At 48.8% G+C, this 24,582-nt stretch overlaps 2 protein-coding genes across 3 annotated transcripts in view; both read right to left on the bottom strand.

Annotated features, from left to right (window-relative positions):
- Nucleotides 1–9,139, bottom strand: part of Rbm28 (RNA binding motif protein 28) — a 34,137-nt gene extending 24,998 nt beyond the window's left edge. The window contains exons 1-6 of the mRNA XM_034519372.2: nt 8,576–9,139; nt 4,530–4,688; nt 4,164–4,258; nt 3,397–3,472; nt 2,730–2,822; nt 1,512–1,583 (exon numbers count right to left, since the gene is read on the bottom strand). Of these exons, the coding sequence (XP_034375263.1) occupies nt 1,512–1,583; nt 2,730–2,822; nt 3,397–3,472; nt 4,164–4,258; nt 4,530–4,688; nt 8,576–8,693 (613 nt within the window). The 5' untranslated portion in view covers nt 8,694–9,139. The remainder of the gene's footprint in view (nt 1–1,511; nt 1,584–2,729; nt 2,823–3,396; nt 3,473–4,163; nt 4,259–4,529; nt 4,689–8,575) is intronic.
- Nucleotides 9,140–12,848: 3,709 nt separating this feature from the next.
- On the bottom strand, nt 12,849–24,030 carry Prrt4 (proline rich transmembrane protein 4). Of its 2 annotated transcripts, XM_034518798.2 has the most exons (5): nt 23,694–24,030; nt 21,738–22,460; nt 21,527–21,631; nt 21,074–21,190; nt 12,849–15,210 (listed from the first exon to the last, which is right to left on the bottom strand). In XM_034518798.2, exons 2-5 carry the CDS (start codon nt 22,387–22,389, stop codon nt 13,382–13,384), a joined length of 2,703 nt encoding a protein of 900 aa, XP_034374689.1. In that variant the 5' UTR covers nt 22,390–22,460; nt 23,694–24,030; the 3' UTR covers nt 12,849–13,381. The 2 variants fall into 2 exon arrangements, with proteins under 2 accessions (XP_034374689.1, XP_076769738.1); XM_076913623.1 differs by lacking the exon at nt 23,694–24,030 and having other exon boundaries at nt 21,738–23,464.
- Nucleotides 24,031–24,582: the final 552 nt, after the last annotated feature.

Below are 24,582 nucleotides of genomic sequence, written 5' to 3'. Positions count from 1 at the left end.
CCTCTGAAACTGTAAGCCAGCCCCAGAGAAATGTCTGTCTTTATCAGAGTTCCAGAGTCATGTGCCTCTTCACAGCAATGGAACCCCTAACTAAGACAGAAGTATTGCATCAATTCTAGAGGAGATTTAAACATCTGAGGGTTTGGGCATCTGAGTAGTCTATGGCTCAATACCTTACAGACACCAAAAGATGACAGAAAACAATATCAGCAAAAATAAGACAAAACAAAAAAACCCAAAGCTGTCACCACCTAGAATAGATTCCTCTTTTTCTTGTCCTCATCAGAAGCCTTAAGGTTAACCTGCTCCAGAATGAGAGAAACAGCAACCAAAACTCTTCAAAAAAAAAACCCACCACTTACACAGCACAGCAAATATACTGCTCACTCTGGCCGCCATGAACTTTACCTTTGATGTGAAATAGTCTCTGAGACTTAGGTGACTTTATGCATGTAAAAGTGTTCTGTCTGTATATGTATCTATGCACCATGAGCATGCAGGGCCCTCAGAAGGCAGAAGAAGGTATCAGATCCCCTGGGACTAGAGTTACAGATGTTAATGAGCTGCCATGTGGGTGCTGGGAATTGAACTCAGATCCCCTAGAAGACAGCGCAGTGCTCTTAACGGATGAGTGCTCCAGCCCTGCCCTCTCGTCTCAGTGGTTCATCAGTATGAGGTAAGAACATAAGTGAGGGAAATGACCTAAGGCCCCCTCACTCATACCTCAGAAGCGAGTTTAGACTCAAAAGAGCCCATGTTCGTCGATCAGATCACCAGGCAGTCTAATGTGAATTGATAAGTGTCCGTGAGCCCACAGAAATTTGGAGATTTTCCAGGATGCTTTGTCTTTTGGGGGGAGGGAGGTGGGAGGAACTAATCTGTGTTCTGGGTATTTCCAGCTCAACATTCCCATTATAGACTATGACAGTATTTTGATATATTTTTATCAAAATGTAAGAACTGTTTGCTGGGCCGGGCGGTGGTGGCGCACGCCTTTGATCCCAGCACTTGGGAAGCAGAGGCAGGCGGATTTCTGAGTTCGAGGCCAGCCTGGTCTACAGAGTGAGTTCCAGCACAGCCAGGACTACACAGAGAAACCCTGTCTCGAAAAACCAAAAAAAAAAAAAAAAGAACTGTTTGCTGGGCATGGTGGCACACACCTTTAATCCCATTATTTGGAAGGCAGAGGCAGGCAGATCTCTGGGAGTTTGAAGCCAGACTGGTCTACATAACAAATTCCAGAGCATCCAGAACTATGTATAGAAACCCTGTCTCAAAAAACACAAAACAAACCGGGCAGTGATGGCGCACGCCTTTAATCCCAGTGCTTGGGAGGCAGAGACAGGCGGATTTCTGAGTTTGAGGCCAGCCTGGTCTACAGAGTGAGTTCCAGGACAGCCAGGGCTATACAGAGAAACCCTATCTCGGAAAAACAAAACAAAACAAAACAAAAACCCACAGGAGTTCTTTTTGTCCTCCCAATCCTCCTACCTAGTGCCAACACACCTTACCTGGCGCAGAAGCATGCTGGGCATCTTTGTATTTGTCCTTCGCCACAGCCCAGTCCACAGCCACAGTTCGGCCTGTCAAACAGAGAGGTGGAATCAGACAGACTCTCTTCCTTCTAATATCCCAACTTCCCGCCCATCGAAAGGCAGTAACATACTGGTAGAGACGAAGAAATGCCAGTTCTGAGATTATTGGTTCTTTTGGCTGTGAGCTTAGCATTTAACCACTGAACCCTCTCTCCAGCCCAACTATTGGTTCTTAAACATAAGAGAGGCAAGAAGATCTTGAGTTCCAGACCAGCCTGGACTATCTTACAAGATACTGTTACAAAACAAATACAAAGCTAAAAAATGCTCCCAGTAGCTCTCTTTAATTCTTAACCTTTTAACAACAGAAATTCCACTTTTTTACACAGCCACCACACTTTACATAATATGAGATAAAGTTGTAAATGTGGGGCCGGTGAGATGGCTCAGTGGTTAAAAGCATTGTCTGTTTTTCCAGAGGTTCTGAGTTCAATTCCCAGCAACCACATTGTGGCTCACAACCATCAATAATGTGATCTGACACCCTCTTCTGGCATGCAGGTGTACATGCAGAGAGAGCACTAAAGTACATAAAAATAAATACAACTTTTTTTAAAGATGAGTATTTAAAAAAGACTTCAAAAAGCAAGAAGGAAAACAGATAGTCTGGGAAAATGGAAATCCTGCTCAAAAGTTAGGAAAGAACTAAGCTGACCCTTCCATCAGCCCAGTACCTGATACTACCAAGAACAGATTAATAGTGCCTGGGTATTGATGAATAGTGGCCCAAACAGAAGAGAGAAACATAGGTATTAACATGCATTTATTAGCAGCTTTATCCAGGATAGTCACTAGGAACTCCGAAAGACACACCAAATGAAGACAGGGCTCTTGGCATGAGACCTTTCAAGTTTAGCCTAAGATTAAATACTAGAAATTTTCCCCAAAAATTGTAGTATGGTGGTAGATACTTGCAATCCCAGGACTAGAAGGCAGTGGAAAGATCAGATGTTCAAGGTCATCCTTGGCTATGAGGGAACTCCAGGATACCCTGGGCTACCTGATCTAGCATTTTAGCAATGAGCTCCTAAGCAGCAGAAACGTCTTTTGAATATACCAAAAACTGTGGTTACTGTGCTAATTCACTCAAGCACCAGAAATAACAAGCTCATGGTATGAGTGTACAAGACCTACCTTTTATCTCTTTCATATTCGCGCCTTTGAGAGCTTTTCCTGCTTCAAGGAGGTTTTTGAACTGAATAAAAGCAAAACCACGCATCTTTCCATCTGTGAACAAATGTACAAAAAGGTCAGAGGCAGCAGTGGGTAGCACAGAAAGGAAGGCTGTAGTAACTCTGGCTGACAAGACAGGCCACAGCCTGCCAACCAGCCAAGAGATCCCTGCACTAAAGCAACAGTTAATATCGCCTATAACTCCAGCTTCAGGAAAGCAATGAGGCAACAGCAGGCATAACTAATGCAATCTAAGTCTGAGCTCCCTAAAAATATCTCCAAGACAGCAACACCAGCACCTGGGCTTCCCTACTTGTCAAGTACTGTCCAGGCAATTTGCAAATATCATATTGTCTAGGGCCACAAAAACATAGCAAATAATTTATTCCCAGTTCAATAATATGGAAAAAGTCACATTAAATTATTTACATCAAGCAGTGCTATGGTGGCACATGACTTTAATCCCAGCACTCAGGTGGAGGAGGCAGTTGGATCTCTGTAAGTTTGGGGCCAGTCTGGTCTACAGAATGAGTTCCAGGATAGTCAATGATACTGTCTTGAAAACAAACAAACACAACAACAACAAATAAAACCCAATTATCTTCATTAAACGGAGATGCACAAGTACCTGGCTTCCTTGGGATATTCACTTCCAGGACAGTTCCATAGTGAGTGAATACTGCTTTCAAGTCATCTTCTGAACACTAAAGCCAGAGAAAAAAAGGAAAATGAGAACTGTTAGCACAGGAAAGACACTTGAAACATCAGCTGCTGAGTTCATTCCCTACAACAAGTCTGAATACTTTCATTCCTTTCTGTTAAACTTTCATGATTAGAACAGCAAACAACTGTGAACAGATGACAGCTTACTTGGTATCTAAGAAGTCAAAAAGAAAAAGCTAGACATAGTGTTCTACACCTGTCATCTCAGCACCCAGGAGATAGGAGGACCGAGTCAGCTAGAAAGACTGAGATGTACATGAACTACAAGAGACCCTGTCTCACTCAAAAGGGAAGGACAAAGAGGCTAAACACACGGATCATTTTCTCAGTAGCAGCTTCTTCCAAAGGGAAGCATCCATCCTCACACTTCATGAACTTAGTAACTTATTTATTGGGGGGGGGGGGGGGAAACAACACATGCTCATGTGCCTAGAAATCAGAGGACAACCTGCAATGGTCAGTAGTCTTCCACCATGTGGGACCAGGATCAAACTCAGGTCATAAAGCTTGACAGCAAAGACCTTTACCCACTGAGCCCTTAATAAACAGGTCCATTTTTCCAATTCAGCAGGTTTATTTCTCAAAAGAATACTGCTCACTCTTGGAGTTCTACCAAAGAGCACGCCTTGGTTCTAGCATCCTTTAGAACACACCCTAAGTTCCACCACTCACCTTAAAGCTGAGGTTCCGGATAATTAATCTGGCTTTCTTGTCTGCCACTTTGGCTTTTTTGTGCTTTGGCTCCTTCTTTGGGGATTCTGAATTTTCTAAAAAGTGAGAGACACGGGATAAATCTGCAACCATAAGTGAAGAAAGTACCAACACAGACAGCATTTGCCATGAGCTCAAGTGTGCAATATCCAGGAACCAGATTTCACAGACAGAGATACAAGCAAATGACTATCAAAGCATACCAGAGGAGTGTTGACAACAAAAAGAAAATTAGGGAACTCAAGTTCTGGAAACTCTATCCCAGCTCTCTGATCTTCTGGCATTTTCAGTGTCCTCCTAACCCTTGCAGAATTACTAGAAACTCACCATTTTTCCTCGTTTCCTTGGACTTGTTCTTCAGTTTTTTCTTGGCAACAGTCACGTTGATCTTGCAACCTTCAAAGGTAGTGATCTCCTTGAGGGCCCTCTGAACGTCTTCCAGCATGGAGAAAGTCACGTAGCCAAAGCCTCGGCATGCCTTACTCCCTAGAACAAGGCACAAAGGAAGGGGACTGGAGTGGAAGGACAGAGGCTCCCAAGTCAAGAGCAGTGAACCAAGTCGGCAAAGATTAAGCCAGCAGCATGTGTTCTACCCCGTCACCCTGTGAGCGGCCCCAGAGATAATGAGTCTCCAAAGGAAAAGAATATGGCTGGGATCAGAAGCCCTTCCCCACTTTAGGACTGTTAGTCTTCCTCTTGCTTCCAATTCAATGTCCCCCTGTTATCGCCTTTCTTAACCCAGCCCCGATAATCTTAAGAATATGGAACACTCATGACATACACTAGGCCTTCACAAAAGAATTCAACATGTAACAATGAAAGATCACCAGAAAGGGTAGGAAACCACATATGTTAGATCTGGAAACTCAGATGACAACACAGTCTTCTCTTAGAAGACATTAACAATAAGTAAGGCCCTAAAAAAAAACCTCAAAAAAATAAATAAATAAACAAACCTCTAGGTATTGTTACCATTATACCATCAACACCTTGGCATTTCAGTACCAAATTAAATATTTCCAAAGAAGGTATAAATTCCCTGGTCTCATTTTAGCTTCAGAACACTCCAAGCTAGGTAAAACAAGTATGGCCCATCCCTTTGTTCCAAGGAATAATTTGAGACAGAGAGAAATAGATGAATGTCAAAACAGTGTTAAGAACTAAGCTAGGGGGCTGGAGAGATGGCTCAGTGGTTAAGAGTACTGACTCCTCTTCCACAGAACTGGGGTTCCATTCCCAGTACCTAAATGGTGGCCCACAATCATCTGTAACTCCAGTCCCAGGGGACCCAATGACCTCTTCTGGCCTCCAAAGTCAGCAGGGCACAAGAACAACAGATACACTCATGGTGCACAGGCAAAACACCTATACACATAAAATTAAGAAATTAAATTTTTTAAGATTTATTTATTTATTTAATGTATATGAGAACACTGAAGCTGTCTTCAGACAGACAAGAGGGCATTGAATCCCATTACAGATAATTGTGATCCACCATGTGGTTTCTGGGAATTGAACTTGGGACCTCTGGAAGAGCAGTCAGTGTTCTTAACTGCTGAGACATCTCTCCAGCCCAAGAAATTAATTTTTATATTTATTTATTTATTTATTTATTTATTTATTTATTTATTTATTGGTTTTTCGAGACAGGGTTTCTCTGTGTAGTCCTGGCTGTCCTGGAACTCACTCTGTAGACCAGGCTGGCCTCGAACTCAGAAATCCGCCTGCCTCTGCCTCCCAAGTGCTGGCAGGAGGTATCTGTGCCCAGCAACTATGCCTAGAGGCAAGTTCTAGAGGTAATGGAACAGTGTGTGTGTCTTTTATCCGTGAATTCAAGGGTCTGGGGAGTGGGTTGGTAACTCAACCCCACCAGGAGCAAGGTGGGTGAGAAAGAGAAACTGGGTGAGTGCTGGCAGGAGAGATCCCGGAGCTAAGCAGGGAGGGACAAAAGGGAGCCAGGAGGGGCCAGGCCGTGACAGCTCCTGGGCAAGGCTGTAGCGTGTTTTAAAAACTACACATATGTATGAAGATTGGTTTCTTTTCTCTTAGATCTTCCTCTCACAAAAGCTTATCACTCATCTTTCAGAAAATAAGAAAAAAAAAAAAAAACAAAAATCAAGCCGCCCCCCCCCCCATTCTTCTCGGTAAGTACAATAAAAACTAAGCTGCTCCACTGTAAAGTTTAGTGCCCAAATAAAGGCATATACAAAAACTATGTCTCCACAGAGAACTGCCACGCACACTCAGAATCCTCACAATCATTAGAGGTGCCATGCCCATACCATTACGGAACACCCCACCTCACCTCTATCCTCACCTCTCCTCTACCACTGGAGTGCAGCACTTGTTTCTAGTACACCTCACCTGCCTGGATAGGAAGCTCATAATTTTTCTTAGAAGGGTATTAGAGATTATAAGGATTTAGACCAGATCTAAGGTAAAGGAACACAGAACTTATACTCCAAGAGATGGACTTGGCACTTGTCTTAAGGGTTTGGCAACTTCTCCAATTCAACATGCCAGGCTACAGGAAATGAGGGTGGTCTTTGGCACTATTTGTAAAGCAGTATTAATGTCCATTACACTCCAGCAGCAGTGCCTTCCTTGGCTATGGTGGTGGGTTATGGGTGAAGCAGAATCTTGAATGAACCTGAACTCTGCCTCTTGGAAACTTAGCAATGGCACCAGAAAAAAAGGACATTAATGTTTCCTTCTTGTTTTTTGTTTGTTTGTTTGTTGTTTTTGTTTTGTTTTTTGAGACAGTGACTTCTATAACACAAGTTGGCCTAAACTTCCTGATCCTCCTGCCTCTACCTACCAAGTGCTGGGATTACAGACAGATACCACCACTCCTGGCACAACATTAGTGTTGTAACATTTATTTACTTATGTGTGTGCAAAGGTATGGGAACAACCTGGTAGGAGTTGATTTTTTTCTATCCATCAGGTGGGGTAGGTCCTGGAATCTCTTTTCTCCCTGTTCTCATGAGAACTGGGCATATTCTATTCTTCTGTCAAATCTTTCTCTGATTCATCATTTTATCTGCCTCCCAATTAGATATTACTTTCAAACATGGGTGCTTCCTTCTACAAACTAACTTTACCATTATTGTTTGGAATTAAAGGTGTATGCTAAAGCTGAGCCACACAACTAGAAATAGGATTTTCTAGTAAACAACACAATCTGGGGATTCCCGGTGTGGTCTAATACCCTGCCACACCTTCATTCACTTCCTCGTCACCCTGGCCACCATGGTCTCTTCTCATACAAGGATATACCTACTCTCATATCCTCAAGGTTGCTGCTTCCTGAATTCAGACTGTTTTATCTCCTAGTTCTTAGTTCACTCTCCTCAAACAAGTCTTCCCTAGCCACCCTATCTACACACACATTCACCCTTTTGACTTTTCTCCTTAACATAAATCTATCACCATTGTCAACATATAGTTTGGTTATTTATTGGCTGTCTTTCAAACCTTAAGTATGTGAGAACAGAATCTGAGTCAGTGATTTAGTGTCAAACATCTGTTGTATCCCAAGGACAGCCAGCAATGTTCTGAAACATACTTGGCATCCAAGAATTTGCCAAATAAATAGATGAATGCACGGCATGTGCTGATGTGCTAATCAAATTGAGTCCTCTCACTTGCTATACCAACTTCAAACCATTAAATGTCTTTAAAGCTTATATTCCTTTATTTAAAAAATGGGATTAAGGCTCTTTATCCTATAAGATTGTTGAGAACATTAAATAAGTTAACCTTTGTCAAACTAAACACCCTTCCCTTCTGGTCTAGCAATCATCGGACTCTGAACAAGCCATACTGGTGCTTTATTAAATGTTACTTTGGGTTGTTCGTTTGAGACAGGGTCTCCCTATGTAATCCAAGCTGTCCTGAACTTGCTATTACATAGACCAGGCTGTCCTTGAATTCCCAGCAATCTTACTGCCACAGCCTTCCCAAATGCTGGGATTACAGTCATTACGCCAGGCTTGGGTTTGCGTTTGAACTTCTGAACACGCGCAATAAAGGGGGGAAACGCAATAGAAACGTTAAGTAAGTGTTTTGCCTTTCGTAAATCAACCTTATTGGCCAATCTACAGCTGAGTCAGTTTAGAAAAAATCTTAGTTCCCGGACCCGTACTTTTGGAGAGAGCAAAGAACAAGCTGGGATGGCTCACGTCATTAGAGGATTCAGGAGGCAGAAGCATAAGGGCTACCGGTAGCGAATTCGAGGCCAGTTTGGGATACAGAGTGAGAGCCTTGTCTCAAAACAAACAAATAAACAGATAGTAAATATAAAGCTCCCTAAAATTCAATCTGTTCCAGCTCCCAGGAGCACACGCCCTCTCCACCATCCTACTACTTACCTTTCTCTGTCACCACGAAGCACTGCTTCACCGGACCCACCTGACTGAACAGCTCTTCCAGCTGATCGCTGCGAGCCGAGGGCGGGAGACGGCCCACGAATAAAGTCAGACCGGCCATGAGACCGAGAAACAAGCGTGGGAGGCCACAAGGGAGCCGCACAGGCGCGAGCGAGTCCTGGGATAAGCTTTGGCAGGAAGCCGGCAAACAAGTTGCCGGGAAATTCAGGAAGTACTCGTTGTTCAAAAGAGTCCGGGAGGAAACGCAGACTGGAAGGAATAGTTCCGGAAAGAAAAAAGAAAAATGACGACCTGGGGGCGGAGCTTCTTGAGCGTCGGTCTATGTGCAGTCCCAGCACCGCCCCCGCCACTGGGGGAAACTTGACATCAACAGTTTACCCTCTCTTAAAATCTTTCATTTAGGAACTCGACCCCAAATTCACCAAAGCAGGCAGAAGTCATTTTCCCCCTAAGCCTGCCCTCATCTGACATAGAGTGGGTGTTCAATAAGTTTTTTCTGAGGAGTTGCTACAGATAACGCAGCGGGAGGAAAACACACACACACACATCCGAAACGTCATAGACACAAGCATGTAACATACATAATTTGAACAATTCACATGTCCTCAGAAAACATGAGACAAAATTTCACCTGGCCTCAGAGACAAATTGTATCTACTAAAATTACCATAGAACAAATACTACTTAAGAAATCATATTTTCAATTCTTATTTATTGAGCTCCTACTTGTATATTAGGGTAAAATTAGTTCCTGAAAAAAAAAAGACAGGGTCCCTGCCTTCATTTAAAGTAGAATCTGGAGTGAGAGAGAGACGTTTATTTTTTTAAATCTTACAAAATCTCTGCAAGATCACATCAGAGCACACACAAGCCAAACATAACACCCAGCTATATACAGACCTAGAACACACTGCTGCCTAGAGACAGAAGATCTTCATTCATGTCTGTTTATCAGATAGACTCGAGGCTACCCACAGTGTTTGACACTCAGTGGGCTCACTGTCTGTCTTACATGGAATGTCTGTCTTACATGCTATGCTTGCAGAATGCCTAGCTGCAAAAGGTACCCGAGGCACTTTTAAAGTCTTTACTTTTAAATTACAACTGCTTGGTAGGTAGAAAACACCGCAAAGGATGAAAGACAAAATTCCCAAGAGTCATACATATTCAATATAATGGATGTATGAATGGATGGATGGATAAATGGATGGATGACTTGGTAGTAATGACGGGAGGAGGTGCGTTAAGCGTGAAATTTATGACATCCTAGTAGGCGTCAAATAATATGTGTTTTTGGAAAAAGAGCCCATATCACAGTTACATTTTAAATAGACAAATTTAAAAAGGCACTGAAATACCAAATAGATTGCCAAGGATATCACAGAGTCAATCCTCTTACATAAAAAAGTAAAATGGGCAAAAAAAGAATCGTTTAAACAAAATTGGTTTGGAATCCTACATTCTCCTCCTTAAGAATCAAATTCTATCCTTGTATTGGGGGACCTAGTCATAGCTGCAGTAGATAAAGGGGAAAGAATTTAATATCCATTTGTAATCCTCCTCTCCCCTCAAAAACATTCTAAATACCCTAAGTCCAATTTTTCCTTAAAGGACAAAGACTAAACTGTTTCCCTATGTCCATCAGGGGGCAGCAAATACTCATAGTCAGGGTTCTGTGTCCCTCAGACTACACAGTAAAACCAAGCCTTTTATTCAGATGTGGATCCCCCATCTGTCTCCTGCCTCATCCCCTTCTATCCATGCACATCAGAAAGGGCATCTGGTTCTTCAGCCAAGAATATCTGCTCATCCATCTACTCAGGACTCATGCAGTGTTCTTTATTAAATAACAGGAGTCATGGAACCCTGCAAGGTGGCTTCCAAGGGAAATAAACTGCAGACCTACCCCTCATCCATCACTATGCTGAAGCCTGGAAGGGAAGGAAGAGAAGCCTGGGATGTTCTTAGCCAGGTTTTCTCCGGCCCCACCCCTCTGCCTCTACTCCTCACTCTCCCCATAAGCTGAGCCTTCTATAAGATTAGATATTTCTTTTGCCCCTCGCTTCTCACAACTGTAATAATTGTTTGTACTATAATGATTCTTCTATTAGTGCTTGCCTTTCCTCTGCAGGTCCCAAAACTATCACATATTCGTGGTTTGTTTCCTTCTCTGCCTTTTTATTCTCATCACCTGATATATTTTGAGCATTCAACAGATATTTTTAAGAGAGCGGATGAATTCATGAATGAATGAATGTTTATCTCTCAGTCCCTCCCTGTACCAATATTGAAACTGTAGTATGTATGCATTAGGATCTAACTCTATTCCTTCTGAGAAGCCTGCTTTGGGTAAGAGATAAGGCACAAGACAAAATGTAGAGCTAACTGAAGTCTTGGCTTCTTTGTGTATGAAAGAGCTAGGAATTTTTTAAAGATTTATTTTCATTTTTATGTGTAGGGTTTGTGTGCATGAGAGAAGTGTCCATGAAAGACAAAAGAGATCATCAGATTACCTTGATCTGAAGTTAATGGTGATCATAAGCAGCCTACTGTGGGTGCTGGAAATTTAAAAAAAAAAAAAAGTTTTTAACTGCTGAAACATCCCTCTATTCCTGGAAGTAATTTTTATGAAGGAAAATCAACAAACGGTTGGATCTGGTGAGTACTGAGAAATGTTCCTTTGGCTTCCTTTCTCATCAGCTGCATTCAGAGCTTCCAGACAGGAAAACAAGTGTCTGTGAGAGATGAACAGACAGACTGAATGGGGAAGCTCCAGCTTTGGGCTGCTGCACTCAGGGGAGAGGAGTATATGAAGCCAATCAGATTCAGTGAGAATGCGCAAGACAGAGCAGCTGGAGAGGATGAGCATGAGGAAGCGGTGACAGAGGAGCTGGGCACAAGCAGAAGTAGAGGAGACGCAGCTGGGAGGGGAAATGGGGTAAGAAGGAGAACAATTTCCCAGAGCAGCAAGCATTCCGTGCATGACACAATGCAGTGCCAATGCTGGGCCCACTGCAGCCACTATGACACCAGTGAGAAATGCCTGTAATTAGGAAGCTGGCAGTTCTCTGGGCCTCAGCCCAGAGTGAGGATGCAACAAGAATTTCTGAGCCACACTGAGCCAGGTAATGGAGGAGGCCTGGTCAGGGCCACTCCAGGTCCATCCCTCAGCCTCACCTGCACTGCTGCCTCACATTTCTCTTCTCCATCAGGACCCTTCCCTTCCCTTAGATGTTCCCTCCTCTCTGAGGTCTTGAGGCCCTGGATGCTGTCCTCAAACAAGACAGATCTTCATTTACAAGGAACAAAGGCTTCAGCCCCTCCTCACCTGCCTTTCTGCATCCCTCTTGGCTCCTTGGCTCCTTTCTCCAAACCCCATTAGCTGGTGATCCGAGTTCGGTGAATGTGTGATTGTGTGCACGTGTGTGTGTGTGTGTGTGTGTGTGTGTGTGTGTGTGTGTGTGTGATCACTAAGCTTTTTTTTTTACTTTGAGCCTAATGTGTATGCCTTTCCAGGTCTCTCTGTAATATGCAGAACATCTGCCAAACACTGCCAGCTTTTTATTTTCAAACCTGATCCAAGACCTTGTCACTGTAAACCATTACATTTTAGCCAGATGACAAATGCAGTGTATATGTAACTGGAGGCTAAATGCTTCAGGAAAGGGTCGGGTGCCCTGTAGCTGGTGGCTGGATGTGCTAATGGGTCCCTGCAGTGTGATCTCTCTTTAAGAACTAAGCTGGGGCTGGGGCAAGAGGTGGGCAGTGAAGACCGATTTTCCCTACTGAGGATCAGAGCTCTGTGGGAAAGGGGGATGAGGTCCTTGTAAGACCAGCCTCAAAGACTCCCTGTTGATGAGAAAAGGCAGCTTCCTTTTTGTAAAGTCTTATGGGGATTTGGCAGACAGGTTGTCGGGATGGCCCAACTGAAGCAATCAGGCCCTTTAACAGGTGTGGCCACATTTCCATGAAGATCTTTGTTATTAACTAGCTCTTGGGAAGCTATCTCCCAAGACCTGATGCAGGGCTCCTAGGAACAAAGGCATTTTGCCAGTGCTAAAGAGTCTCTGTCTCCCACCTCCCAGGACCCTGTCTCCTCTAGGAAAAGACATTTGCCAGGCAGCTTCCAGAGACTTGTCTCAAGACTCATGCACCAGAATGGTCCTTGCTTTCGTGTGACGGTCCCTGGGAGTCTGAGGCAGACCATTTCCACTTCTGGTGGAGCCTGAGGTAGTAGCCCCCTGTAAGCTTTTCCAAGAAGGTCAGAACATTCTCCTCTGAAAATATTTTATTGGTACATTGACTCTGAAAACGCTCATTTCCCACCCGGTTACTGTAAGGTCTCTTGGTCCACAGATCCCTCGTTAGGGAACGGTTCCTTGAAGGAGCTGGCAGAGGTGGGTACGGAGCCCAGACAGGGCACTAGGTCTTTTAAGGATAGCTGTCTCACTCAGCACCAGGGTGGGGGGTATGGTGGTCAGGAGTGGAGCACCTTGGAGCTTTATTGCTGGTGATGGGCAAGGAAAGTAGGACCCTGCCAGCCTAAAATTGCAGCTGGAGACATCAGCATCCCACGGCTCTAGAGAAGATGGCACTGACGACTCCCAATCCATAGAGCCTGGCTGCTGACCCACCCACCCAGGGGCCCCTGGATGGGGAAGAATCAGTGAGAGGTATCTGAACCAGGCAGAATTGGGGAATTATTACAGTGAGTAGGTCTTGAGCAGATCAGATACCAGAAAGGGGGTAGGGGGTGGCAAACGACTTGGCTGTGAGATAGCCGCCTCTTCACAGGTCTATGGTGTCGCTGCCCATGCTCAGCTCATCAATCTGTCGGCAGGCATCCAGGAATTGCTCTTGCAGCAATGCCTCCTCAGCCTGCAGTTCAGAAGCATGTTCCGGGGAGTCACGGGAGGGTGGGGATAGGGCCTGGTAGGATCCTGAGGCTGGGAGGCTGGGGCTGCTTCCTGAGGGCCGCGGGGGACTGAGGACGCAGACTAACGGACAGCGCGGGGGCCTGTCGGGGCTGGAACACAGAAGCATGGACGAGCTGTCCCGTGAGAGTCCACATAGAGAGCCAGATGAGGCGCTGCTGCCGGCAGGCCAGGCCCCGGGAGAGGGGAGCTCAGGAGGTGCTGGGGATCCAGGGACCTTCTCGGTCTTCTCACTGGGTCCTGCCTCTTTCTTGTTCCCCAATGAGATGCTGCGGTAGAGACCGAGCCCAGGCAGGGCTACCCCAAAGGCGGGGCCCTGAAAGAGACCAGGGGCCAGCAGCGCCTCGCTGCAGAGGGCTTCCTCGATGCTGCGCCGCAGGTTGATGGGTGAGGGCGGGCGGAAGTCCACAGTGCAATCGCTGCTAGGGGAGGAGGCTGGTGACTGCGTTGGGTTGGCCCCGGCACCTTCGAGTCCCCGGCAGCCGCCTCCACCTTGGAGAAGGAGATCGGGACCTGGGCCTGCTAGGGCGCACAGCTGCAGCAGCTCCGCGTCCCCACGAGCGATCGCGCTACCCAGGGGCTCCTTGTCCCGGATCCCGGGGACCCAACCTCCTGACAGCAGCGGGGCAGCGTGTCCCGGAGACAATCGGAAGAGCTTGGCCCAGCAGCGCCGCGGCACACGCGGGCTGCAGAGCGCGGGGTAGAGGCCAAGCAGCGCTAACGGGAGCGCGACGCCCACCTCGCCCAGACGCAGACCTAGCTGGAAAGCCCACCAGGGCCAGGGGCCCTCCAAGCCTGCTTGGCCTCCGTAGCCCAGGGCGTGAAGCACCTGGTAGCCCTGCAGGGCTCCGCTCAGCAGCCCAAAGGTCCCGGCCACCGGGGCTGTGCGCGCCGCTCGCCTCCAGGACTCCCGCGGGGCGAAGGGGCTGCGCACTTGCGGGACCGGAGTAGCACCCTTAAAGCCAGACCCTCCCAAGGGTGCTCCGGCCCTCCGCCGCCGGCCGCCCCAACAAGAGAGCGCCAGCAGGAGCCCCGACAGGAAGGCAGCGAGGAAGGCATGCAGCCCGCGGGAGGCGAGCCGCAGCGGCCGCAGCGGGCGGTGCAACGCGCTCCCCAGGGCGGCCGCCGCCGCCAGCCCCAGCCCCAGTAGCAGCAGCGCCGCCAAGCCGGCGGGGCACCTCGGAGTGCGCGGCCGGGCCAGCAACAGGCAAGCCAGCCCCAGACCTGCGGCTAGGCAGGGCAGCGGAAGGTCCTGCAGCAGCAGCCAGGCGAGGGTCGGCAGCCGATCGCGATGCCCGTAGGCGTCGTAGAAGAGCGGGAAGGCCCGAGTGGTCCCTGCCGAGAGCAGCAGCAGATCCAGCAACGCCAGGCAGGGGGCGCCGGGCGGACAACGCCAAGGCAAGAGGGCCAAAGCCAACAGAGCCAGCAGAGCCACCAGGCCGAAGAGCGCTCCTGCTCCATATACATGGGCCTCCCAGGCCAGGCCCCAGCGAGCCCTAGCCTCTGCCCAGTCGGCCTCCAGGGTCAGGAAGAAGAGAGGCAGCGGGGAGGCAGGCGGCTGCCCCAGGTCGTCGGGCAACGCTGGCTCACTACAAGAGCCTGGCTCACATCCAGGCTGTGCCGAAGGATTCCCGAAGCTGGCAGGAGAGAGTTCGTCTGGGCCAGAAGTGGAGACGGTGGGGTCTGTGGACAGAAAACGTTCGGCTGGAGCCGTTAGCAGCCCCCTCACCCAGCCCTCAGCTAGAAATCTGAATTTCTTCGATGAGCTGGTTTTTCTTCTCTCCCCTTCTCCTCCCAGAACCCCATCTTCCAGGCTGAAGCTTTCAGCGACCGCTCTCCTCCCGTCTGTTCACTGTTCATTCCACACACACCCTCAATCATTCCTTGATTTTTATCAGGTTGGGGGTGATGTTTTCTTAAGAAGTTACAGGACCTTACAACTGGAAAGAAGTGTGTGGAGGCCCCCTCCAATCCAAATCCCACACCAGGAAAGACGTTATATGAGCATAAAGGTTTTGGCCGGGCAGTGGTGGCACACGCCTTTAATCCCAGCACTTGGGAGGCAGAGGCAGGCAGATTTCTGAGTTCGAGGCCAGCCTGGTCTACAGAGTGAGTTCCAGGGCAGCCAGGGCTACACAGAGAAACCCTGTCTCGAAAAACGAGAGAGAGAGAGAGAGAGAGAGAGAGAGAGAGAGAGAGAGAGAGAGAGAGAGAATGAATGAATTTCCCTTGCACAGATTATGAAACTCCATGCTTAAGTGTGCATTCACTGAATAAATGAAACCCTCTTTATACCAGAAGAAGAAACTGAGGCTGTGCAGAAGGACTTGTCCAAGGTCATAAATAGAGAATCAGGACTCAGATCTGAGCCCAATCTGCATTCCTTTTCCACAATAACCTGTCACTAATATGCTTCTCTTCTCCCGACACACATGCATACACACACACTCGCCTGTCCCTTTTCGATACCCTCCTTGTCCCAATGGACAGAACATGCATAAACATATGCATGCACACACAGAGCAAAAAAAAGAAGAGTCCACTGCCCTAGCATTCTAAGGAGAACACATTTTATTAAGTGTCCTCCCTACAAGGTACACCCCAATGCTCAACCAATGGTTGGCAGAAGCTCTGCCATCCTGACTCATCCACAAGACCATTAGTCTAGGGCTTTTCTTTTGTTGTTTATGTGTTTGTTTTATGAGACAGATTCTCATTTTGTAGTCCAGGCTGCCTGCCAACTCATTGTGTAGTCCAAGTTGTCCTCTTAACTCACAACTAACATTGTGTCTCAGCTTCCTAGGCGCTAGCACTATAGGCATCACCTATTATGCCAGGCTCAAACCAAATACTCTCTCCCCTGACCCCCATGACCTACCACAGTGCCACATCCACACCCTCTCATATAAGGCTCTTGAGATAGGTGTCCCTTTTCCTCACTCCCATTTTACAGAAAATAGTATTGGGATGAGTCTCAGAGAGTGGCCTTGAACTCCCTTACCCAAAGAAACAATTAGGGGGAATTACAGTGGAGCAACATGCTACCTAGATAAGTTAACCCCTCAGGTGTGCTGGGGTCTGCTAACTGAGGCTCTGGCCACATCCCGTGTGCCCCAACATCTCCCACATCTCTTGTGGAAAGGGGAATCAGTGAAGACTGGAAGGAATTAAGACCCTTGATTCTGCTCTCTTGTGGCAAGAGGAGCTCTAAAAAGGTTAGACTCAAGACCCTCCTATGGCCAAACAGAAAGGAATATTCTAGAAGTTGATCTCTTCCTGCACCTCCAAGTTTCAGCAGGACTACAGCTGCAGGCAAGGAAGAGGAGGAGGAGGAGGAAGAGGAGGAGGAGGAGGAGGAGGAGGAGGAGGAGGAGGAGGAGGAGGAGGAGGAGGAGGAGGAAAGGTGATAATGAAGGATAGAGACAGCCACCCGGGGATGGGGAGGACAGGAGACAGATGTGTGCTGAGGAGTAAGGACTTCTGATGATTACACTCTTGCTCCAATTGCCTGCCCATGCCTCAGATATTTGCTGGCTGGATAATAGAGGAACACCCACCCCAGGCTGCTCCCCCTCATGCTGGAGACAGCAAAAACCAAACAGAAGAAACCATAGTGAAGTCCCAGGCAGCTCAAGAGACAGAAGGGAAGAATTGGACAATTAGAAAAGGCATAGAGGTAGCAATCAGAAACTGAAACACGCAGAGCTTCCTGCCAGCTCCCAGTGGCAGCATGCACTTCAGTTCCCACTACGTTACGTTCCTCAAATCTGAGCTGGGTAAGAATACCTATTACCCAGAACAGTCGTGATGATAAATGAGGTATGTCCCTGGTGTAGAAAAAAAAAATCATTCGATATATAACCCTGGCCACTATCATAACTGCCTAATGTTTGTCTGGAATCAATCATCTTGTTTGTGTGTGATCAGCTCTGACTTCAGATTAGTTCTTTTATAAAGATCTATTTTATTGGTAATTATGTGTGTTGGGTATTTACAGGTGAATGTGTCCACAAAGGCCAGAAGAGGGTATTGCACTCCTTGGATCTGGAGTTATGGACAGTTGTGAGCTATCCAGTATGGGTGCTGGGAACCAACCAGGCTCCTTTATAAGAGCTGTGTGTGCTTTTAACCACTGAGTCTTGTCTCTAGCCCCATAGATTAGTGCTCAGCTTAACAACTTAAGTCTATGATCTGTGTGGAGAGCCCTTAGCACATCTTAAACATGTTTAGAAAGATAACAATGAGTCCACTGAGTGAATATCAATCTATTGTCTCAGTCTGAGCTGTTTGAAGGACAATGACCTAGTGCTATGCTACCCTCTCCCCAGTGGCCATTCAGCTGGAAACAGGTAGCCTGCTAGTCAGAGGAGGCACCAGCCTGGTGGTGTCAGTGCATCAAGCTAATAACACTCCTCTTCTCATTCTCCTTCCTCCTTTGATGCCCTGGTCTAACCTACTGCTACTAAGTTACTGGATTACCTTGGTTTCCTTTGGCCCATGTCTGTCCCCACCTGTGATTCCTCAGCCTCTCCCCTGTGCTTACCATACAGACACATGCTCTCAGAGACCATGCCCACTTCTTACTTATGGGCCATATGAAACCCCACTTCTCATCTCTGTCCCCAAGCATGATAGCCTGTAGAGCAAACTTCAGCAATAATGAAATCCAGGAGAGAACACATGCAAAGCACAAGAGGCACCATGAGTAACAGAGATGGACTTCTCAATTTGGAAGTGTTCCTAAGGACCAGAGTTTGTCCAGAGAGGCTCACTGGGCCAAATGTGGATGGAGGCAGGTAGGAGGCAGCCTAGATTCTGTCTGCTAGATTCTGAAGGGGCCACTTGTCCTTATCTCTTGTTTCTCTATTTGTAGCTTCCTCAGAAAATGCCTTGAGTTTTCCCTAAAAGACAGTGGTCCCATATTCTCTATATCCTGATCAGGCCACCCCTTCAGGGAGGTTCCACCCTGTCCTTGTGACCCTTGACCTCAGGAGTGAGAGAAAAGATGGGATGTCAACATGAGTAATTGTTGAGGCAGGGCTGGCTGAGGAGGGGGATGGGAAACGATAAGCCAGGAGAAGCCAGGTCTGATTATCCACGAGCTGCCCAGATCAAAGGGCTGAGGAATCAACTCTGGATGCTGGAAGCTGCAGCTCATTTAATAGTTTGGCTACATGCTTCTCCCTACCCCCAACTCCAGCATTGTGAAGGGCTGATACTCTGCAGCAGTAACACTGGAAATATTTAACAACTGCATTGCCCAGACATTGGCCATTCATAGCCCAGACTTGCCAGTATGGTCAGGGAGCAGAGGGACAACAATGAGGACTTACCAGTGGGCCTGAAGTCCTTGGATATGGGAGAGCCCATTATAAAATTTCAATGTGTAAATACAAGCTATGGTCCAGGAAAAGGGAATCCAGAGCAAAAGAACCCTATATCATGACACAATGTAGGTGACACTTGAGTTAGAAATATCCTAGGATCCTTGGTATGGTAAAAAAACATACCTGAAATACCAGTACCTGTGAGATAGAAACAGGAGGATCAAGAGTTCAAAGCCAGCCTCAACTGCAAAGCCAGTTTGAGGCAGGCCTGAGCTACATAAGACCTTATCTTAAAACAAAACAAAACAGAATACAAGTTTGATCTCTTCTCTCTCTCTCTCTCTCTCTCTCTCTCTCTCTCTCTCTCTCTCTCTCTGTCTCTCTCTGTCTCTCTCTCCCTCCATCCTTTCTCTCTCTCTTTCTCATGAGCAAGGGTTAAGCCAGGTCTCTGAGTTTATGCAAGAGGAGTAGAAAGAGGAGGCCCGGCTCCTACAACCACCAGTGAGGCGGAGATGAGGAGAGGGGGGTTGTGGGGCTGGGCTGCCTCTGATACTGTCCAGACTCATTAAACCTGCCTGGCCAGCACTGTCACCCAGGCTGACAGAATGCCAGCCAGCATCTATCCCCTGAGGCACAGAGCTGCCCCCCACCCACAGCAGATCCTGCCACTGCTGCAAGCTAATCGTGCAGTAGCCATCACTTGCACACCATAGAGGGAGCACGATGCTGATGGCTGAAGGACGCCATAAAATACAGTACATCGTCAGGCTTGGAGCTGGAAGAAGCCAGAGCATCCATGGCCGAGCTTAGTACAGGGTGGCTTAGATGTTTTACAGACACAGGAAGTCTTTAGTAGAACGAAGCTGGGCTGGAAGTCCCTGCCCATGGCTCCCATGGCCTCATTTAGCAAAACTTCTCTTTGAGCACCCCTGCCCTCTGCCCTGGGAATTCTGTTGTCCCATCAGCAGGTGGGGCCAAGGCCAGGGTATCTGCAAGGCTGAGTCTGAAGGTGTATTTGGGGTGCAGTGTGAGCAAAAGGCAAAGTTAAGGAGTTACTGTTTAATGAGCTTCTACTTTGTATCCAGCAAGGGTTTACACTACCTGGAGACATTAGAGTTTCACACACACACACACACACACACACACACACACACACACACACAGAGTCTGCTATTATCAGACCCTATGTAAGTGAGAAGACCTAGGCTCAAAGAGGTCAAATGTTTCCTTGGCACCATCGACCTGTCTAAGTGCATGCTCTGAAAGACTCCCCAGAACAAAGGTGGCATCTGTCTGTTCATGGCCCTCTCTTTAATGTCTTCTCTGTGAAGGGCTCAGCCTTGTCCAGGTCTGACAGCATGTCATGACAGATCAAACAGCAGAGGAGAAAACTCCAAGGCTGGGTGGAGTGGAGGTAGGAAGGGAGACCGGGCACCCAGGATGGAGGGGGAGGGAGAGATGCTGCAGACAGCACGAGGTAGCTGCTGTGCTAATTGGCTCAGACTTACCTTTCTGTCCTACTCTGCCTATAGCAGCAGACACCTCAGAGAACAATTTCCTAACTCCACGCAGTACCTTCCCAGACAGCACCTGTTAGATCATTGATGTATAATTTCTCCAAGGTCACGATGAAGGGAGAGGTTAGGTAGGTTATAGAAAGGTCCCATGTCAGGGGCATCTCTGCTTGTACTCTGAAGGCCTGGAATCAGCCATAGGCTTAAAGCCAGCCTGCTAGCACAAAGCCTTGGGTCTCTGTGAAAAAACCTTGAAACAAATGGCTAGAAGCTACTGTAAACAAGCAGCTTTGGTGGAAAGCTGTCAGGTCTCAGTCATAAACCTTGTAGACAAGTAACCTTGATGGATAATATCAACTTAGATAGGGACAAGTGAGTCATAGGTGGAGTCAGAATGACCTGTCCCCTGAAGCTTCACCCAGCTGATACTCTGTTCTGGAAGATATCTGTACTCCCCCTGAACACTTATGCTCCTGCATCATCCCCTTCCCCCACATCCTGCCTTTTAGTGTATGAAAAAGTAAAAATCGTGATTTGATCAGCCTATAGACAGATCGCCATTCTTTGCGTTTGCCTGTCGCCCATCTTCTCTTTCAGGTGCCCTCCCCGGACCCACGTTTAATGCTCTGCTGGCCAGGACAGTCCCAGGACACTACTGAGTGTCTGGCATGCTGTGTGTCAAATACAAATGACTTGCATGCTTACCGTGTTGCACCTGCGTTGTCTTGATTGAGGCAGAGCTCTCAGAAGCCAACAGGCTGGGGCTTGAGAACTTCCTCTCCAGGAGAGGTGGAGGAAGTGACCCAGTGGTACCAAAGGGCCCTGTAAAAGACGCATAGGGGGCTCAAATGTCATCCTGCTAGCTGGCAGTGGCTTTTGAGAGACTTTGGAGAAAACTCCATCCTTCCTCAGAGCTTGTCTTAAGAAAATCGTTGCCCCAGAAACAGTAGTAGCCACACGTATTCCATGAACAAGCACCAAATCAGAGTCAATATAAGAAAGAGACTGCTTCCCCCCAAGGGACATTAGCCCTTGTCCTGGGGCCTGGAAAAAGCAATGCAGACATTCCTCAGGCCAAAGAAGGTGATCATGGTCAGATCAGACGACTAGTTCAGTTGATGCCATGCAGATGTTTGTTACAATAAAGCCAGCACTCACCGGGAGAATCTGACACTTCAGAAGCAAAACTTGGATGTGTCCTTGTGCCTGGGTAACTCTGGCTTGAGAAGTTCTGGAGTGGGGACACGGTAGTACCAAAGAACCCTGCAAAAGGAGTCTGGGCTGAAGTTGCCTCCTGTCTCCTAGTGGACAGTGTATATTCATCAACTGATGCCCATCTGAGAGTCACCTAAATGGGGTGGCTACTTACCGAAAGGTCCCAGGCACCCAGCAATCTCTGCCAGGCTGGCCCGCAGGCTGGGCAGCAGGGGTAGTGACCGATGACCAAGAGTGGGGGCAGCACCGGCTCTCAAAGCCACATCAAACTTAAGCTCAAGCTCACCCTGATGAGGCCTGGGAGCACTGGTTGGAGGCGCTGTCCCTGTCAGAGCAGTGGCCCAGGTCACACTGCCCATCCTAGGTTGAAAGGGAACAGTGGGCCGCTTGGTGGGCCCTGAGAGAGGAGATGTGGACTCAGGAGGCAAAGAAGAAGCCCAGGGTGTAAAGCTACCTTCGGCAGAGCCCCACTCTGGGAGGTAGTTCCCAGGGGACCCCACCAGCAGTTCCCAAAGGGGATCAGTCCTCAGATTGCCTTCCTCCTCTTCCTCAGACTCCTGGCCTAGTCCAGGAGAGAGAGGATGGGTCTCGGTAACAGGGCTTCCCCAGACAGCAGCAGGTCCCCGGAGATGGAATTTGAAGTTTAGTCCCAGGTTGAGAGATAGCATAGAGGCCTCACTCTGAGGTGGTGGGGTCAGAGTATTAAGAGGGGCACCTGGTACAAAGGAAGCAGGCTGCGGGCCCACAGGTACAGCAAGCAGGACCCAGAAGAACAGCCCCAGCTCCAGGCAGCTGCGGCCTGCCATGGTCCCACCTGGCTCAGCAACCTGGGTGGGCAGGGGGCTCACTTCTTCAGCACCTTGTGAGCTCAGGGGTCCTAGAGGAAGGAGAAGTCCCGTGAGTCAAGGCCTCCACCACCCTCCTCCCTTTCCGGGGATCAGATGCCCTAGGCAAAGACTCTAATCACAGAGAAGCAGGTGCAGGAACACACAGGCAAAATGTTCTGCCTGAAAGAGGCATGTCAACTCTTCTTGCTAGTCTCTTCCCACTACCTGCAGGCTCCAGTGCAAATCTCTTCCCTGCACACCTCATCACCACCATACACACACCATCACCACCACACACACCTAACCCTCCCACAAGGGGGCCTGATATCTGACCAGAAGTCTGACTACAAGCAGTAGCCTCATCCTTAGCCAGAACAGAGGGAATCGACTTGGGCTTGCAGATACACATTCTCTCCCTCCTCCCCCACCCCTCTACCCAGCTTTTTCCCCCTTTCAAATATCTACTGAGGCCCACTGTATATCAAACATCGTTCCAATAATACAGTGGCAAAGAATGCAGACTCTCCCGGATGGCTCCTGATCCCCACCTTCAGATCCAGTGAGAGAAACCACTGGAGCACAAGGCCCTCAGGAAGGGCAGGACACCAAGCCTGAGTGAAGGCTACGCATGCCAGCAAAGCAGGGTCCCTGGCCTAGCAGAGGCTCTCCGGAACCTTTACCCTCTTTACGGGGGCTTGGCCTGCAGCTACCCTCCCCGTGACCCTAGGAGTTTTTGAGGGAAGGACCTATTAACCCTTTCTAGCTCCGTGGGAAAGGAGGTCAGGTGGGCAAGCTTGGTAAGGGGCAGCTGCGGAAAGGCTACCCCCCTCCCCAGAACACATCTGGTGGGGGAAGGGAGAATGAACCAGGGACACACGTGCACCCAGTACCCTTACATCACACACACAGCCACACCTAGCACCCGTGACACACTCACCCACGCATACATCACACACTCCTGCACAGATACACACTCCGCCCTGATGCGCCCCTCTCCCTCCTATGTGGGTTTCTTCTCTCTCTCTCTCTCTCTCTCTCTCTCTCTCTCTCTCTCTCTCTCTCTCTCTCTCTCTCTCTCTCTCTCTCTCTCTCTCTCTCTCTCTCTCTCTCCCATATGCAGTCAGCAGCACACACAACCCTAACACACTGTACAGATACACCACACACCATCATTTTTATCATCTCCCCCTCTCACGCCCCTTACACACCCACCCCTCGCAGGCACACAAGCACACGCGCGTGCGCACACCACACTCCCGCTCCCCCAGTCCGGACCGACGGACCTGCTTCTCTCGCTCCGGCGAGTCCCGGGGGCCAACCTCCGGGAGAAGGGGCTCCCTGGCTCAGCGGGCCCCAGTTGGGCAAGGGCTCGGTGAGTCTAGCCTGTTCTCCGTTGCGCCCAAAGCCGGGACTCGAGCTCAGAGCCCCCGACTCCCTTTGGCTAGCCGGGCGATCGCAGCTTAGCCCACCCGAAGCTCCCGGTCGGTCTGTCCCCAGCCAGGTCTGCGACCCGCAGAGCTCTCAGCAGGCGGCGGGCGGCGGGCTGCGCTCGCGTTCGGCACTCCGCTCCCTCCCCGCGGCGCCGCCTCCTGGCTGTGAGCCCGGCTCCCCGGCCCAGCGCCCGCGCCGGGGCCCCGCGGCTGCCGGCCTTCTCACAACCCTCCCGCCGCCTCCCGCGCCCGCCCTCCTCTCCCTCCTCCCAGCCCGCCCGCCCGCCCGCCCGCCGCCCGCGGTCCGCCCCTACCCGGGCCGGCAGGCGGGCGCGCATATCAGCGCCGAGCCACAGCCGCCTCGCTGCTCCGGCCCCACGCGCACTCATTCACCCAACGCTGCCAATCAGCTGCGGGAGAGCCGGTGCCTCGTTCTCAGCCTGGCGCTGGCAGCCACAGACTCGGAGGACGGCCCAGCGCACACACCCACAAGAACGCCATTCCCGAGAAACACGCTCGGGCGAGGGCACTGGGTACGCTCGCGTGCGCGCACTCACACACACACACACACACACACACACACACACACACACACGCACACACGCACAGACACACAAGTACATGCACACATGCAACGGCAGTCTGGCATAGGATAGCATCGCAGGCAATCAAATCCATTCCATTGAGCCCTGGATAGACCTACTACTCTTTTACAACAATGAGAACAAATATGTTCCCATTT

This window comes from Arvicanthis niloticus, chromosome 15, assembly GCF_011762505.2.
Source record: "Arvicanthis niloticus isolate mArvNil1 chromosome 15, mArvNil1.pat.X, whole genome shotgun sequence".
Lineage (NCBI taxonomy): Eukaryota > Metazoa > Chordata > Mammalia > Rodentia > Muridae > Arvicanthis > Arvicanthis niloticus.
This window is presented reverse-complemented; position numbering and strand designations above follow the sequence as displayed.

Bases quoted from the DNA above. Each gene is read 5' to 3' on its own strand.
- Prrt4 (XM_034518798.2), bottom strand. From the start codon at position 22,389: ATGGCAGGCCGCAGCTGCCTGGAGCTGGGGCTGTTCTTCTGGGTCCTG. The intron at 21,632-21,737 runs GTAAGTAGCCAC...CTCCTTTTGCAG, and splicing joins TGGGTGCCTGGGACCTTTCG to GGTTCTTTGGTACTACCGTG. The intron at 21,191-21,526 runs GTGAGTGCTGGC...CGTCTTTTACAG, and splicing joins TGAAGTGTCAGATTCTCCCG to GGCCCTTTGGTACCACTGGG.